Raw genomic sequence first — 17,919 nt, 5'->3', positions numbered from 1 at the left:
TAATGTTTAAACTCCACTGCCCGCCAACTTCCGGGACTCTACAGCCACCCCGCATGCCCAGGGCTCCACTGCCGCCCCACATCCAGGGTCCCAGCTGCTGGTCCTGCACCCGGATCCTGGTTGCTGCCCCTTGCCTGGGGTCCTGGCTGCCGACCCGCGCCGAAAGTCCCAGATGCCAGTCCTGCACCCGTGGATTCAGAACTTTGGAACTATCTAAAGATTTGTCTGTGTTGTCATTGTCTATTCCAAGCAGAGGCTGTCCAAATGGATTTCTGGATGCTTTCACCATGTTTGCAGCATGACAAACACCTTTCACCAGGGATCCAAACCCACTCTATGGTTATTATCAACCTGAGTAGCATTTCTCAACAATGTACCAATCATGGACATATGTAAAGCAGCCATGTGGGCTTCCGCACACATGTTTACAAAACACTATGTGATAGATCAGAGCTCAAGATCGGACGCATTGGTAGGACTCATAATCAATTACCCACTCAACTCTGAAGCCCCTTCCATCCAACGAGGGGCACTGCTCAATAGTCACCTGAAGTAGTGGTCCCACAAGGACACTCCTCAAAGAAGAAGAAGAAGAAAGTAACTGGGGGAGGTCTAGATAGGCACCAACAATGGCACAACATGGGGAGAGTGCATGCGTGACTCAGATGAGCACTGCTGCTGAAATTCTCTGCTCAAAGGTGCTGGGACACACCAACACCTGACGTGGAACACCCACAGGGACACCATTTAGAAGAATCTCAGTTGTTGCACAGTGTGAGGAACTTTCTCTTGGGAATCCCTGTACCAAAGGGAATGAGCCCCTGTACCAAGTGATGAAGGTTTTGGACTTGTGTTGAAAACAGGTGAAGGAAATGGCCTGGGGCAAACAAAGCAAGGGAGCCTGAGACCTGGAGTGGGCACCTGCTCATTCTTTAGGAATCCCACGCTAGAGTTTCTGAGAGATAAAGGGTGAAAATTTCCCCCACCCCTCAATGTTCAGGCAGGAACTATCGCCATGGAAGTGAAAAATTGAGCAAAAGATGAGAAAAAAGCCAAAAATGTACAGAAGACACTAGAAAAAATCCCCAATGCACTCCAGATGTTCAAATCCTTCCATGAGCTCCAGTTCCTCCCCTAAAGAGGAAGACTCTTGATTTCAGACTGTAACTCTGAGCCAGAGAAGCAGGAGGAGTTTTTTTCCCTGGACATGTTTCAAACCAGGAGGAGGAAAGTGGTGGCCAGCATGACAAAGTTTTGCTACCCACTACATTCCTCCATCAAAGATGTTAATGGGGAGAAACTCTAGGTAAAGGGGAAAGGATGCTTGGCATGTCCTGGAATTTTACAGTGTCCTAGGACCCAAAATTATGTTTGCATCATTCTTGTTGCTGATGCAATAATGGCATTTGTGGAAAATGGCAAGATAATTCTTGCAAAAGACTAGATGATGGAAGTAATCCTCAGAAGCGACTTCAAAACTTCTTCAGCTGCCCCCACGGCTCTCTAGCAACCACCAGTTTTACTGAGCCAAAATATTTATATTTAAAATGATATAAAATGCTGGCATCTCCAGATCTATGATGAATTCAAGTAAGTTGATACAATAGAAGATATTCCTGGCTGTCATAATTATACCAGTTTATCTGTGGATTTCTTAAAGCTGCCAGCAAGAGTCATGGCAGCAAACTCAATGTCCAGGCACTAACTCTGGCTTCTGACCTGGGCAGCAAATTATTCATAGCAAATCCTCTGTGCCTTAAAAATCTGAGGAGGAAATGATTGATAAGGTGGTGGCTGACAATGTAGATAAGCCATAGTGTGAGCTATCTACTCTAATGAAGCCCTCAAAGGACTACAAGCTCTCCTACAAGCTCAAAGGATGACAAGCTCTCGTACAAAGGTAGAAGATCCTTTCATTCTTAACCCAAGGAGAGACTCTTCACATTCCAGGGGCAGAATCTGCACAAAACACCAGTAGAAGACTAGATTCAGTAACAGGATATATCCCTCATTAGTGTGACTGTTCAAGGGCCTGTTTCTTCCAAAAATAGGCAGGATATCTCACTTAAGTTTAGGGACCCTGTCAACTTCAGACACATGGATACCCTCACAGCTGTTATCTATTTCCCATTTAGCTTTGACAGGCAACGAGAAGTATCAAACTGTCTTGAAGAAATTGTGCTCCTCTTAGATCTGGGGCAATCGAGCCTGCCTCTCAAGACTCTACTCCATATTTTTCATAAGAGAAAGATTAGGAGTTTGGGGATGTCCTTGTTAGGAGGAGGATGAAATTCAGGATGGAGACTCCAGTGCCACTTTCACTGCAGTCTCTTGCAGAGACCTTCTTACATCATTGTAATTGTTCCAGATTTATACAGGCTCCAAGTATTTATTCAAACTTAATTTAATTTTCCTTGGTGTGAAAATTGGGTGTGAAATTTTGTGAAAACTGTTGGTTCATGTCGTGATTTCCAAAGGGTTGGAAATACTGCATAATATAACTTTTCATGGTATTTAAGTGAATTTACCTCTTGTCTCATCCAAAAGCAAGAGCCAAGAAAAGCAGAGATCCATGAACATTTAAAACAAAAACAGGAAATGGTTACTAAACTTTTCCAGAACCTAAATATGGTTTGGCTTTATGTTGTCCTCAAGTTTAGAGTGAAGGTTCTGTTGATTCTTAATCTGTCTGAAATATTTCACACATTCCTAAAAACTGAAATCTGTTTCCTGACTGACTACATTTTATATTTATATTTTCTTCCACTGATATATTATTGTAGAATTGTTGATGAATGCTAGGCTAATAGGAAGTACAAATAATATACTGAGAGAGATCCTCAAATTGTGTAAATTGTCATAGCTGATCTGAAATAAATGACAATTATGACAATTTATACCACCTGAAGATATGACCCATAAAGTATTACAAAGATATTGCAAACAGATAGGAAATTGGGGTAGGGTAGTCACATTTTAGGGCTATGAATGTTTTTAGTTTTTCTCTAAATACAAAGCAAAAGCGTGGTCCTAAATGACCTGGTGGTGTATGGGTTTTGCATTACAGACAATTATCATGTGTTACAAAAAATACCCCAAATGTAAATTAACCCGGTTCAGCTATTGCCTATTTCAATGTTGTCCATAAATATAGATTGAGAAGATGTTAAGCACTGTGGGTGATTGTGTCCAATACAAAGAAGAAGTAAAAAGTGCTCTAGAAGAACTAATTACCAACTCAAAAGAAGCCCAAGTAGAGGCTGAAAAAATCTTAGATACAGAAAGCTTATTACAGGCTCAACAACTGCTTTTGCATCATCAGGTAGGACAACTGGGCATACCCAGATTTGATATGTTATGTGGCGTTTGTGTCATTGACAAGCATAGAGTGTTTGTGTGGCTTCTCCTATAGTGTACTGCAGTGTATTTAATATGACAACATCAGGTAAAAAGTATAGCCCCAGCATAGGGAAATAGTGCCTCTGTACGAGTGCTCGGGTAGCCACGTTATGCTGATGGGAGAGAGCTCTCCCATCGACAAAATAAAATCAGCTCAACGAGCGACATAGCACTGTGCACATGAGCGCTTATGCTGGCAAAACTTATGTCGCTGGGGGTGTGTGTTTTTTTCAGACCCCTGAGCAACAAAAGTGCTAATGTAGACATGGCCTAAGTGATTCTAGTTTATAATGATGTCATTTATTTTGTCTTGAAATAAAGAGACCTTTATTTTCAAACCTGGGTGCCCTAAATAAAAATAGCCAGATTTTCAGTGGAGATGAGCACTTGCAGCTCTTGTTGAATTCACTTGAGTTCCAGACCTTCTGAAAATCAGACCATTTTTATTTAGGTGCCAAAGTTTGAAATTTTTGACAAGTGCACTCTACAAGTATTACTATTTTTAAAGGCTAAGATTCTGATCTGATCGTTGTGAGCATAATTGGAGGAATTATTTACACCAGTCATTTTTTCCAGTACTGTGCCTCCAGTAACAGAATTTGGTTTTATGACATTATATTGCCATGGTTCAATTAACCCAATGTTTGAATTTGCACAATTAATATTTTTAATATTGTGGAGCAGATTCTGCCTTAACTTACACGAGTGTATGTAACTGAAAGCAGAATTTGTCCTTAATATTCTGGCTGGGTATGTATGTAAAACTATAAAAAACTGTTTTGTGTAGTTTACATTAATTGATACGTAATGCAAGATGTCATATTTTCACCAAATCAGGTGCTGACTGCAGTAACAGGTTCTTATTTTAACTGATTGCAGGTAAACAGAATTAAAAACATGTGTTTTTTTAATCTTAACAGACAGTGGACCCAGTTATGCAATAGTTACACATATCACTGTTTTCAGTCATAACAACAAGTACTACTACTACTACTAGTCATAAATAAAGGTTGGGGGTTGTGTTCTGTCACAGACTGTAGAACAAGGCTGTATTGTGTAACAGTCACTCTGGGGCTTCCTAACTAAGAATCACATTATTGTCATTGTCGGTGCACGGTGTAAATGGTGTTTATTAACCTGTGTTTCTGCACAGTTGGATGTGCCTTGTTGTCTAACCAGAGGATGCTGTGTTGTAGCTCTGATTCTGTACAGCGCGTGTCATATTTGTAATAACTACATCTGTGTAATAGTTGCTGTATGTGCTGGTGTTTTAAGGCTCCGCAAACCTGAGCCAATCTGAGAGAGGCAGGAGGAGGAGCACTACTCACAGGGACTTGGCAGGTTTATGCTTGCAGAAGCCAGGAAGAGTCATGGGTGAAATTTTCGCCCTATCCTGTCCCCTGTATGGCAGATGGGGGAAGTGGTACAAGTGGGGTCTTTAAAAGCCCTGGAACTGGCCAGAAGAGAACTGAGACAGACAGCTGCAGGCTGCCTTCTGAGGATTCCTTCACAAACCCCAGCAAAGGGACATGTAAAGGCAGGGCAGAAAAGGTGGGGGAGTAGCACTGTATGTAAGGGAGCAGTATGACTGCTCAGAGCTCCGGTACGAAACTACAGAAAAACCTGAGTGTCTCTGGATTAAGTTTAGAAGTGTGAGCAACAAGAGTGATGTAGTGGTGGGAGTCTGCTATAGACCACCGGACCAGGGGGATGAGGTAGATGGGGCTTTCTTCCTGCAGCTCGCGGAAGCTACTAGATCGCATGCCCTGGTTCTCATGGGTGACTTTAATTTTCCTGATATCTTCTGGGAGAGCAATACAGCAGTGCATAGACAATCCAGGAAGTTTTTGGAAAGCATAGGGGACAATTTCCTGGTGCAAGTGCTAGAGGAGCCAACTAGGGGGGGCGCTTTTCTTGACCTGCTGCTCACAAACCGGGAAGAATTAGTGGGGGAAGCAAAAGTGGACGGGAATCTGGGAGGCAGTGACCATGAGTTGGTTCAGTTCAGGATCCTGACACAGGGAAGAAAGGTAAGCAGCAGGATACAGACCCTGGACTTCAGGAAAGCAGACTTTGACTCCCTCAGGGAACGGATGGGAAGGATCCCCTGTGGGATTAACATGAAGGGGAAAGGAGTCCAGGAGAGTTGGCTGTATTTCAAGGAATCCCTGTTGAGGTTACAGGGACAAACCATCCCGATGTGTCGAAAGAATAGTAAATATGGCAGGCGACCAGCTTGGCTTAACGGTGAAATCCTAGCAGATCTTAAGCATAAAAAAGAAGCTTACAAGAAGTGGAAGGTTGGACATATGACCAGGGAAGAGTATAAAAATATTGCTCGGGCATGTAGGAATGAAATCAGGAGGGCCAAATCGCACCTGGAGCTGCAGCTAGCGAGAGATGTCAAGAGTAACAAGAAGGGTTTCTTCAGGTATGCTGGCAACAAGAAGAAAGCCAAGGAAAGTGTGGGCCCCTTAATGAATGAGGGAGGCAACCTAGTGACAGAGGATGTGGAAAAAGCTAATGTACTCAATGCTTTTTTTGCCTCTGTCTTCACGAACAAGGTCAGTTCCCAGACTGCTGCGCTGGGCATCACAACATGGGGAATAGATGGCCAGCCCTCTGTGGAGAAAGAGGTGGTTAGGGACTATTTAGAAAAGCTGGACGTGCACAAGTCCATGGGGCCGGACGAGTTGCATCCGAGAGTGCTAAAGGAACTGGCGGCTGTGATTGCAGAGCCATTGGCCATTATCTTTGAAAACTCGTGGCAAACGGGGGAAGTCCCGGATGACTGGAAAAAGGCTAATGTAGTGCCCATCTTTAAAAAAGGGAAGAAGGAGGATCCTGGGAACTACAGGCCAGTCAGCCTCACTTCAGTCCCCGGAAAAATCATGGAGCAGGTCCTCAAGGAATCAATCCTGAAGCATTTACATGAGAGGAAAGTGATCAGGAACAGTCAGCATGGATTCACCAAGGGAAGGTCATGCCTGACTAATCTAATCGCCTTCTGTGATGAGATTACTGGTTCTGTGGATGAAGGGAAAGCAGTGGATGTATTGTATCTTGACTTTAGCAAAGCTTTTGACACGGTCTCCCACAGTATTCTTGTCAGCAAGTTAAAGAAGTATGGGTTGGATGAATGCACTGTAAGGTGGGTAGAAAGTTGGCTAGATTGTCGGGCTCAACGGGTAGTGATCAATGGCTCCATGTCTAGTTGGCAGCCGGTGTCAAGTGGAGTGCCCCAGGGGTCGGTCCTGGGGCCGGTTTTGTTCAATATCTTCATAAATGATCTGGAGGATGGTGTAGATTGCACTCTCAACAAATTTGCGGATGATACTAAATTGGGAGGAGTGGTAGATACGCTGGAGGGCAGGGATAGGATACAGAGGGACCTAGACAAATTGGAGGATTGGGCCAAAAGAAATCTGATGAGGTTCAATAAGGATAAGTGCAGGGTTCTGCACTTAGGATGGAAGAACCCAATGCACAGCTACAGACTAGGGACCGAATGGCTAGGCAGCAGTTCTGCGGAAAAGGACCTAGGGGTGACAGTGGACGAGAAGCTGGATATGAGTCAGCAGTGTGCCCTTGTTGCCAAGAAGGCCAATGGCATTTTGGGATGTATAAGTAGGGGCATAGCGAGCAGATCGAGGGACGTGATCGTCCCCCTCTGTTCGACATTGGTGAGGCCTCATCTGGAGTACTGTGTCCAGTTTTGGGCCCCACACTACAAGAAGGATGTGGATAAATTGGAGAGAGTCCAGCGAAGGGCAACAAAAATGATTAGGGGTCTGGAACACATAACTTATGAGGAGAGGCTGAGGGAACTGGGATTGTTTAGTCTGCAGAAGAGAAGAATGAGGGGGGATTTGGTAGCTGCTTTCAACTACCTGAGAGGTGGTTCCTGAGAGGATGGTTCTAGACTATTCTCAGTGGTGGAAGAGGACAGGACAAGGAGTAATGGTCTCAAGTTGGAGTGGGGGAGGTTTAGGTTGGATATTAGGAAAAACTTTTTCACTAGGAGGGTGGTGAAATACTGGAATGCGTTGCCTAGGGAGGTGGTGGAATCTCCTTTCTTAGAAGTTTTTAAGGTCAGGCTTGACAAAGCCCTGGCTGGGATGATTTAATTGGGGATGGGTCCTGCTTTTGAGCAGGGGGTTGGACTAGATGACCTCCTGAGGTCCCTTCCAACCCTGATATTCTATGATTCTATGATTCTATGTAGGAGGCAGGGCTGGAGGTGGGTGGGACACCCATATGCAAGGGGGTGGAGCTTTGGCATTTGCTGTTTTCTCACTGTGTGGGTGTACAGTGTGCTTCCCTCAGTGCTGCTCTGCATCTGGCGAGTGGCACAGAGAAGGAGCAGGGCTACTGCCATATCCACACCACAACCAAAGGTGCTCTGGAGCCTGGGGGTAGTGAAGCAGAATGAGCCAGCCTCCAGCCATTACTCACTACTTTGCAGCCAGCTTAGGGGTGCCTCCTGTGGGGGTGCACAAGTGGGACAAAAAGGCTCCATGTGTCCTCACCCTCTGACCATACTTCTATTCAGGGAGGAGATAGTGCAGCCCTTTGTCTATTATACCCCTTGTATAGATATACACATACAGAAAACTGTGAGTGTGTTTCTGGTGTGCCTGTTTTCAACACTGAACTAAGAAACATTTAAATTTGTATCAATCCTCCTGAATAAATGCTTCTAGCAAAGGACAAAGAGGCTCTGTGCAAAGAGGCAAGATGTGCAACAGCAGATTGCGCGAGCTAAGCAGCTGCAGATCGAAGGAGGACTGCCTAGCACAGTGCAAGAAGATTTACAGAAGCTGGAAGGTACATTAGAAAACATGCAGCAGAATATGGAGAAACGGGAAGAAAAATTACAGGTGAGTGTTCTGCATGTAACATTACAGAAATGAGTATCCTGTATTCTATTTTCCCAGTTTTTCATGTAATTTAGTTAAAGGGTTGACAACTTTCTACTTCTTCCAGTAGTAACAGGTCAATGCCCTTTTCTTTAATTTGCTCTTGTATCCGTCTGATGAGAGGTGCGTTTGCTCCACATTTTAACATTTTTAACAAACTTGTGATCAGTTTCTCACCTTTGAAACTTAGTATGTGGGAACTTCACAGTCAGAACCCATCCATCCCTCCTGATACTTTTCTCTCCGTGTTTGAGCCAAATGTGGGAACTCTTATGGATTATACTACATCATTTAATTTTTTACTAGCTTGTAGCTCAGTCCTAATTGACAATGTTAATTCTCATTTAATAGACAAAATGCCTATGAATTAGCTTTTAGATGGGGATTATGTGGCACATTTATTCATGAAGGATGACACTGCACTGTAGTGAAATTATTTAGGTTGCATTCAATAATAATACCTATCACATATACAGCACTGCACAAACAGTTAAGCCTCACAGCTGCCATATGAAATATCCTAATTTCACAGATGGGAAAACAGAGGCACAGAGAAGTGAGCTGTAGCTCACAAAAGCTTATGCTCGAATAAATTTGTTAGTCTCTAAGGTGCCACAAGTACTCCTTTTTTTTAGAGAAATTAAATGACTCACAGAGCAAATCACTGACTCCCTCCTGATTCCCAACCCTAAACTCAATTCACCAGACTACACCCTCCCTTCAGATTTTACTGCTCAAGGGTGATCATGCCATTGGATTTGTCACTTTGCTTGGAGGCTTAAAGACACCACAGTTATTTCCTGTGTTATGATAGGTTAAAACTATATGATTGACATTGCAGAGTATTAGAAGACGTCTTAATTGTAATTATTGGTGGAAGCAAATTAGGATATTTCTAAAAGGGCCCACCTTCTCCCAATTTTTAATAGGGGCTTGAGTTTATTTCAGAAACTTGACATTTCAAGGAAATATTCATTACACTGAAGATACTAGGTTGGGTTCCAAACTTGGAGTAGCTAATAATCAAATGCCACATGTTAACCAAAATTTATATTAGATAAACAGAACAGATAGCTCTTATATTCAGCTTGGTATTAATATAATTACCTTTTTGCCTGTGTAGTTTTTTTTCACCAAAACGTTTTCTAATTCTATAGGTATCATTGAGCAGAGATCCAGTCCTTCCACCTTTACTTATATAGCCTTGAGGCTTTAGTAGGTTCAGATTTATGCTTAAAATCCAGAGAGAAACTAGAAACAAGTACTAGAGAGAACTGTGCTTTTCTATACAACAGAACAGAACATGTGCCAGGGACCAACCAGACCTTAACTGTCTCCTAGATGGTTGTGTCTGTAGCTGGGGTTCTGAGAGGGAAAAAAATGATGTGTTTTGCATTTAGGTCTGTAACCTTTGACCTCCTTCAGTAATTTATAACCAAACTCTTTTCTGTTGTTGTCTTTTTTATGTGTAGGTCACAGTAAACAAATGGGAGCAGTTTGAAAGAGACAAAGAAACAGTAGTCAAATATCTTAAGCAAGCAAGCTCTGCACTTGAACGCATCTTAAGCTTTAGCAGTTTAGAGAGCCTCTCATCAGAACTGGATCAGACAAAGGTATAAATGCCACTGTGTAAAGTAGTGGAATTGTGACAATGCTCTGTCTTATTTATTAATAAGTCATGTGAAAAGTTGTTTTTTGATCTCTGTATGGTTCTCCATGAATGAGAGAAACCAGGTAGGTGAGGTCATATCTTTTAATGGACCTACTTCTGTTGGTGGAGGGGACAAACTTTTGAGCTATAACTCTTTCAAGCTCCCATTAATGTCTGTGGAAGCTGTGCATGCAGGTTGGAGACAAAATAGTGCCTTCAGCAGTTAAATTATAATTTCACCACTGAAATGAATATATCTGCCAGTGAAGCACATATATGGAGAGTAAAGTAGTTGCCTGAGCTTTACTATTTTACTCAATACAAGTATTATAAATATAAGGGTAGATATAAACAAAAATATTCACTTTCCTGCTACGCTGCCTGGAGATCAGGTAGCTGATATGTGTTTCTTCTTTACAGTGTGCACAGCAACAGCCTGTTATTGCAAGTAATTTTGAAGTCAGTAGACCTCAAAAGTTGATTTTTTTTCTCACATTCAGCATAACACTAGTTAACTTCCTTTTTCTTTCTCTCACTCCTCTTTCCGTTTTCTTTCTACTCTTCCTCTGGTGTTGACAACACAACTCATATTATCTAAAGCCCGATCCTTTTCCTATTTTGATGTCAATCAGAGCTTTGGTACTGACTTTAAATGGGGGCAGGTTCAGGCCCATAGTGCTTGCTTTTTTTCCTAGCTAAGTGTATTGTTTTTCCTCAATGCTTATACCTTTCCCTGTTGACAATGATGCCAAATTGTATCTAAATCTGGTCAATCTAGCAATCCACCATTATCTTGTATGAAAGGAAATAATGCTAAAGAGAGAAAAAAACGAAGCTAAAAGCTACATAAAGCTATACATCCACCTGTATATTTAGGAGTTATAGCATCCAAAAGATATTAAATGCAAAGACTATCCTAGACACACTGCCCTCTGCAATTTCAATAGTAAAACTGCTTCACAGTGCGTCTAGTACACTGATTTTTAACTGAGTACATTGAAATATTATTGTCATATCATATCAAACTAGGTTCTTGCCTTAGTTTGATTGGAATAGTTAACTAAAATGAGCATTTGTTAATGGAAATGTGAAAATAAAAAGGTTCTGAGTTCTTACACATACCACAAATAAATATGAATAATCATGGGAACAGCTTCTCTCCCCACAGGGGAAGAAAAAACAATAATTTTAGGATCAGGAAATGTAAAACATTTTTTTTTATAATAACTATGATGCCTCTTTACAGGAACTTGCTAAACAGACTATAGCCATTGCAGCACAGGCTGAGAATCTTGTGAAGAACTCCTCTGAGATACAGCTGGGCTCAAAGAACAAGCAATCCCTTCAACAGCAGGCCAAGTCAATCCAGGAACAAGTGAAAAAAGTGGAAGTTACCCTTGAAGAAGAGTATGTTCTTAACAAGTCCTAGTATTTCCTCTGGCATAAGAATGTAGCTGATTTTTACATAACATTGTCAACATTTCAAGTTAAGTCTCAAAGGGCACTGTAAATTTCAGCTTTCCATGGGATAATAACCAGGAGAATAGTACTAACCATTGTCGAGAACACAAATACCTACCAATAAAGAAAATAGTGGCTTGATAATACAAAGTAACTACCATGATTCCAGGCATTTTAACAGATAGAATTTTTTATTTCTAAGCCAAAGGCCCAATCTTGTGAATTAATCATGTTCTTCAGGCACTAGAGCCTTTTTAAAGCTATACCGTTACCATGCTTGTCTCACATTTTTCCTACCTTTTCCACAGGAATATGTCAAGAAGTGCCTTTATCTTAGTGAATGCCCCAATTTGATTTTCACTGGCAATGCAATAAGTATTTCTGCTCTTGAAAATAAGAAAAGGTTTGCCAAAATTCGGGTAAAAATGGAAAGATCAAGATCCATGGAAATACTGAGAAAATCCTGAAAAATAAATGTGACATTTTGCATTTATATAAATATAATGCATTTTCACAAGTTGTGAATATTTCATTTGGGCAGTGACATTTAGTGAAACTCTGTTTTGGTAGATTCACATATTTCTGGATGTTAGTACCAAAAACTCTTATCAAGCCCAGCTATGGGGGCCTGAGTACAGGTGAAGCTGGCATTCAGTGTCAAACAATATTGGTTGCACCATGTTGTGATCTCAACAATTTCTTTAGAATTTAAGTAGGACTGTCAAGTGATTTAAAAAATTAATCGTGATTAATCAAGTGATTCAAAAATTAAACACGCAATTCATCATGCGATTAATCGCACTATTAAAAAATAATGGAATGCCATTTATTTTAATATTTTTAGATGTTTTCTACATTTTCAAATATATTGATTTCAATTATAACAGAATAGAAAGTGTACAGTGCTCACTTTATATTTATTTTTATTACAAATATTTGCACTGTAAAAAACAAAAGAAATAGTATTTTTCAATTCACCTAATACAAGTACTGTAGTGCAATCTCTTTATCATGGAAGTTGAACTTACAAATGTAGAATTATGTACAGAAAATAACTGTATTCAGAAATAAAACAAAACTTTTCAAGCCTACAAGTCCACTCACTTATATTTCTTGTTCAGCCAATCGCTCAGAAAACAAATTTGTTTATATTTGCAGGAGATAATGTTGCCCGCTTCTTGTTCACAATGTCACCTGAAAGTGAGAACAGGCATTCTCATGGTGCTGTTGTAGCCGGCATCGCAAGATATTTACGTGCCAGATGTGCTAAAGATTTATATGTCCCTTTATGCTTCAACCATCATTCCAGGGGATGTGTCCATGCTGATGACGGGTTCTGCTCAATACCAATCCAAAGCAGTGCAGACCGACGCATATTCATTTTCATCATCATCTGACTCAGGTGCCACCGCTTTTTTGGTGGTTCGGGTTCTGTAGTTTCTGCATCGGAGTGTTTCTCTTTTTTAAGACTTCTGAAAGCATACTCTACACTAGTGGTTCTCCAAGTGGGTCCGCTGTTCAGGGAAAGCCCCTGGCAGGCCAGATTAGTTTGTTTACCTGCCGCGTCCTCAGGTTAGGCTGATCGCGGTTCCCACTGGCCGCGGTTTGCCGCTCCAGGTCAATGGGGGCTGTGGGAAGGGCGGCCGGCAGGTCCCTTGGCCCACTTCGCTTCCTGCAGCCCCCATTGGCCTGGAGCAGTGAACCGCGGCCAGTGGGAGCCGCGATCAGCCGAACCTGCGGATGCGGCAGGTAAACAAACCGGTCCGGCGCACCAGGGGCTTTCCCTGAACAAGCGGCGGACTGTTTTGGAGAACCACTGCTCTATACCTCATCCCTCTCAGGTTTTGGAAGGCACTTCCGATTCTTAAACCTTATGTCGAGAGCTGTAGCTATCTTTCGAAATCTCACATTGGTATCTTCTTTGTGTTTTGTCAAATCTGCAGCGAAAGTGTTCTTAAAATGAACAAACGTGCTGAGTCATTATCCAGAAATACTATAACATGCAATATATGGCAGAATGCGGGAGAAAAAGAGCCAGAGACATACAGTTCTTCCCCCAAAGAGTCTAGTCACAAATTTAATTAACTCATTCTTTTTTCAATGAGTGTCATCAGCATGGAAGCATGTGCTCTGGAATGGTGGCCGAAGTATGAAGGGGCATACGAATGTTTAGCATATCTAGCACATAAATACCTTGCAGTGCCAGCTACAAAATACCTTGCAGTGCCATGCAAACACTTGTTCTCACTCTCTGGTGACATTGTACATAAGAAGTGGGCATCATTATCTCTCGTAAATGTAAACAAACTTGTTTTTCTGAGTGATTGGCTGAACGAGAAGTAGGACTGAGTGGACTTGCAGGCTCTAAAGTTTTGCATTGTTTTGTTTTTGAGTACAGATATGTAACCAAAAAGAATCTACATTTGTAAGTTACACTTTCATGATAAAGACATTGTACTACAGTACTTGTATGAGGTGAATTGAAAAATACTGTTTCTTTTGTTTATCATTTTTACAGTGCAAATATTTCTAATCAAAAGTAATAATATAAAGTGATCACTATACACTTTGTATTCTGTGTTGTAATTGAAATCAATATATTTGAAAATGTAGAAACACATGAAAAATATTTAATAAATTTCTATTGGTATTCTATTGTTTAACAGTGTAATTAAAACTGCAATTAGTAGCAATTAAATTTTTAATCGGGATTAATTTTTTTTAGTTAATCGCATGAGCTAACTGCGATTAATCAACAGCCCTACATTTAAGCTTTCATTAAACATATGCATTTCTGAGCATAGTGTACCAGATCCTCAGCTAGTACAAATCTGTGTTGCTCCATTTACTTCAGTGGAACTACGATGATTTATCCAGTTGATCCACTGGTTGTAAAGATAAACTTCCAAGTACATCCCAGTCCCATGCTGCCTTACTGGAGTTACCCTTGGGTTGAATTTGCCCCAGTTGTTCCAAGAAGTAAGATCTGTTCCTGTCCATCTCAGTGGTTGCCTAACCAAAGGCAACTGAAATGCCAACATTGTTGGCTATTTCATTATTGATCATTATCCAGCTACTCTGAAATTTTGGGAAGAGCTTGATTATAGTTCAACTGCTTTTTCTTCTCAGTGTGAATCCTGATCCCAACAGCTACTATAGCATGTATTTAGCTATTAGCAATTTCATTCTTTATACACTCCCTCACTAAAATGTGTGAAATACTATAGTCATTTATTGTCAAATAGTCTGTCATTTTCTACTTAATAATTGACTTGCTAGTGTGATTTTTACCACCATCATTGAGCAGGCCACCATTGTCCTTTGATTCAAAAGACTCTGAGTAGCCCCTTACTGCCAGTGATATATATTCATTTTTGTTTTTAATAATGTGGCATCATTTTATAAAGCCTTGCAGAAAGCTAGACAGTTTGGCCATATTCCCATGCAGCCTAGGTTTGGAATAGATTTTCATTTGGAAGTAAAATCATGTAATATGTCTGTGGTACTGTGATAGAACAGGGCTTCTTTACCCAATAGCCATAACTTCTTCCTGCAAAACATGCATGCCTGTATAGCTGGACATTAGAATGAGATGAACCTGCAAAACATGTATTTTACATTGAAGTGAATATTTTGCATATACGGTCATGGGGTGGCTCATGCACATTGCAGAATAGCAGTGCCAGCAGTTAGAAATGTTGCCCCATAGATATGTATTGAAGATGTCCTCCTAAACACAGCAGGTCTCACACACTGCTCTTCTATGGGAAAACCTTCAGGAGGAGAAAAAAGAATAGCAGCTCTGCATGGTCAGCTACACAGCAAAACTGACACACATTCTTTTTGTGCACATAGATTTGTAGCTGAGCAGAGGGGACAGAGAGATGTCCTTGAAATACTGCAGATCTCAAGGAATCATAAGGAAATCATACCCCAGTTGCTCAGTGTTCTGATTCCTGTATTCTGATCCCCAGCCCTCTTCCTCCTGGCATCATGATACGTATTGCCACCTTATCTGAGTGTAATGCCGACAAACCCTTGTCACCGTTGGCTGGGATCAAACCTGGTACCTCTGGAGTTTAATGCATGACCCTTTCCCGCCTGAGCTAAAAAATGCATTCCTCTTAGCTAAGACTGTAGCAGGCTCATCAGTCTAGAGCTGGTCTAGCTGTCACTAGAGGGGGACAGAGTGCCACACCAAGCAAACATGGGTTACATACTTCTTCTAGCTGGAGATGCACATCCTGAGCTTCAGAGACTTCCCAGTTAATATTCTGGATGAGCCCCCACTTGTAACACTGACAGACTCTGGTCGTCATCAGCTGAGATCAAACCTGGGACCACTGGAGCTTAATGCATGACCTTCTACTGCCTGACAAAAAGACAAACCTCTCTTAGCCAAGGCAGAAGCCGGTTAATTACTCACTAGCTGGTCTAGCTGCCACTAGAGGAGGCAGAGTGCCCCACCAAGCTGGCCTGGGTTTCATAAGCACTGTCATATTCTTTGAGAGGAGCAGAAGCTATGGCCAAGGAGTTACTTTTGGTATACCCAGTGGGGGGTGTATGAGAGAAAGGAGAAGGGTGCTTCTTGTGTGAAGCCTTGGACCCGAACCAAGCACAATCTCTTCCTGTTTTAACACATCTAAAATGTACATTTATGGGCAAAAAAATATTTTGGACCAAGCTCAGGCTTCATCAGTTTTCTGTTCTTTCACTTGACGTTAACTCTTTGCTTGAGAAAAAAAACAGCTACTTGCAAGGTTGGCAGATTGTTGTTTATAGCACAAGAGAATAAAACAGTCAGTCCTCACTGATCACATGCAGAGCTACAGTATACTGGTCTTAGCCATTTTGCTGTAAAATAATTCAGACCCCTTTATTTTTAGGATCTGGTACAGCCATATAATGTTTATATTCCACACAATATTGTGTGTATATGGTGCCTGGATTGTTTTTCTTTGTTATTTCTTGCTTTCATGTATTCCTTGATACACAGATTTTACACTTACTCATATTGTGTGTACCACTATTGAGATTAATGGAATTGTGCAAAGTCCGATCTGACTTTGATCCAAAAGACACATGTACGTTCTCTAAAAACATTTTTTTGAAAATACAAACTGCCTGTAATTTGGATAAGTAGTATTTTTAATTAGACCTCGAAAGAAAAGTTTCACTATATTAAACTGTTTATTTTCTCTACTTAATTTGGTTAATTTTAGTATTAAAACCATGGAAATGGTGAAAAGCAAGTGGGATCATTTTGGCAATAATTTTGAAGCTCTGTCCATCTGGATAACTGAAAAAGAAAAAGAACTGGATACCCTGGAAACATCATCATCTCCCTTGGATATGCAAACCAGCCAAATGAAGGTGATTGGTTCACATGTTACATTAAGCATTAAAACCTTGTTTCTCTCTCTCTCTCTCTCTCTCTCTCTCTCTCTCTCTCTTTTTCCCTAGTGGCTGCAAGGGCGAGGAACAGACATTTGACTCGAGTTTCAGAGCCACAATGATGTAAAGATGTTACACTTTGTATACAAATATATCAAGCTCAAAGATTTGGCAAGAGCTAAAGGAAAAACATTATAGGCTGGTTTCTCTGTTAGTGGCTATTTATACCTACAAAGCCTTCATTGTATGTAATATTAAAACATTTTAATGAATGCATAGTTTTTTTCTTTTTTTGGGTGAAGCTCACTGACTTACCAAATAGTCATGTAGCATGTTTATACAAAGTGTAGAAAGCCTTTGTATTGTAAAATGTACATCAGTCAGTGGCTATAGCACCTTATTTTATAGCACCTGATGTTCTGTGTGTCTTTTATGCTGAAATAATAAAGGAACTAGTGTGCTCACTAGCTTGTGCACCCATAGACCTTTATTGCTACAGTATTTACAGAATTCCAAATTGTCTGTACAGTATTGTAGGTACACATTTTCTCCTAGTTCATTTATTGGCCTCAGAGATGCCTAGTACCTCCAAAAGCTGCATTTAGTCAAAAATACGCTGTCAGTTCCAAGGATCACTTTACATCACCCTTCAAAATATAATAGGTATGTCTTCTCAACCTTCATGTGCTCATGGGTGCAAAGTTCCCAAAATGTAATTTTCTATAAACCCTTTAACTCTGCAATGGCTTGCAGTTAGGCTGCTGCAGGCTGTTGCAATATATTTTGAAAGGTTCCCAAGTCAGATTTGATTCAGGTGACTGGAAGAGTTTCTTGACAGAATATTAATTTCTGAAGTTGTGATCATATTAACATATACTAAATAAATAAAATCATCTATCTCTTGGTTGCAGCGGTGAAAAATAGAACACTGCTTGAATTCTTGCCTTGTCATTAAAGCAATGTTTCTAAAAAACTCAAGAGTAAAATTAATATCTCTGTGTTTTTCACAGAGATACATTAAATCATACATCCCTATTTGTTAGCAGCTACTAGATAGAACCCCAATGTTCAATGACTCTGATGGAGAAAATTGAG

At 40.8% G+C, this 17,919-nt stretch overlaps 1 protein-coding gene and 1 long non-coding RNA gene across 13 annotated transcripts in view; one reads left to right on the top strand and one right to left on the bottom strand.

Annotated features, from left to right (window-relative positions):
- Positions 1-17,919, top strand: part of SYNE1 (spectrin repeat containing nuclear envelope protein 1) — a 501,442-nt gene that overhangs the window by 188,362 nt on the left and 295,161 nt on the right. For 11 of the 12 annotated variants that reach the window (XM_073337684.1, XM_073337695.1, XM_073337685.1 and 8 more), the window contains 5 exons: positions 3,155-3,322; positions 8,103-8,279; positions 9,791-9,931; positions 11,216-11,376; positions 16,653-16,803. In XM_073337684.1, the coding sequence (XP_073193785.1) occupies positions 3,155-3,322; positions 8,103-8,279; positions 9,791-9,931; positions 11,216-11,376; positions 16,653-16,803 (798 nt within the window). Of the gene's footprint in view, positions 1-3,154; positions 3,323-8,102; positions 8,280-9,790; positions 9,932-11,215; positions 11,377-11,436; positions 11,456-16,652; positions 16,804-17,919 lie in introns of those variants that run through there. The other variant, XM_073337693.1, reaches the window with a different exon arrangement.
- The window catches only part of LOC140909130 (uncharacterized), a 62,712-nt gene that overhangs the window by 872 nt on the left and 43,921 nt on the right, over positions 1-17,919 (bottom strand). The window lies entirely within an intron of this gene.

The sequence above is a fragment of the Lepidochelys kempii genome, chromosome 3, assembly GCF_965140265.1.
Source record: "Lepidochelys kempii isolate rLepKem1 chromosome 3, rLepKem1.hap2, whole genome shotgun sequence".
NCBI classification, from domain to species: Eukaryota; Metazoa; Chordata; order Testudines; family Cheloniidae; genus Lepidochelys; species Lepidochelys kempii.
This window is presented reverse-complemented; position numbering and strand designations above follow the sequence as displayed.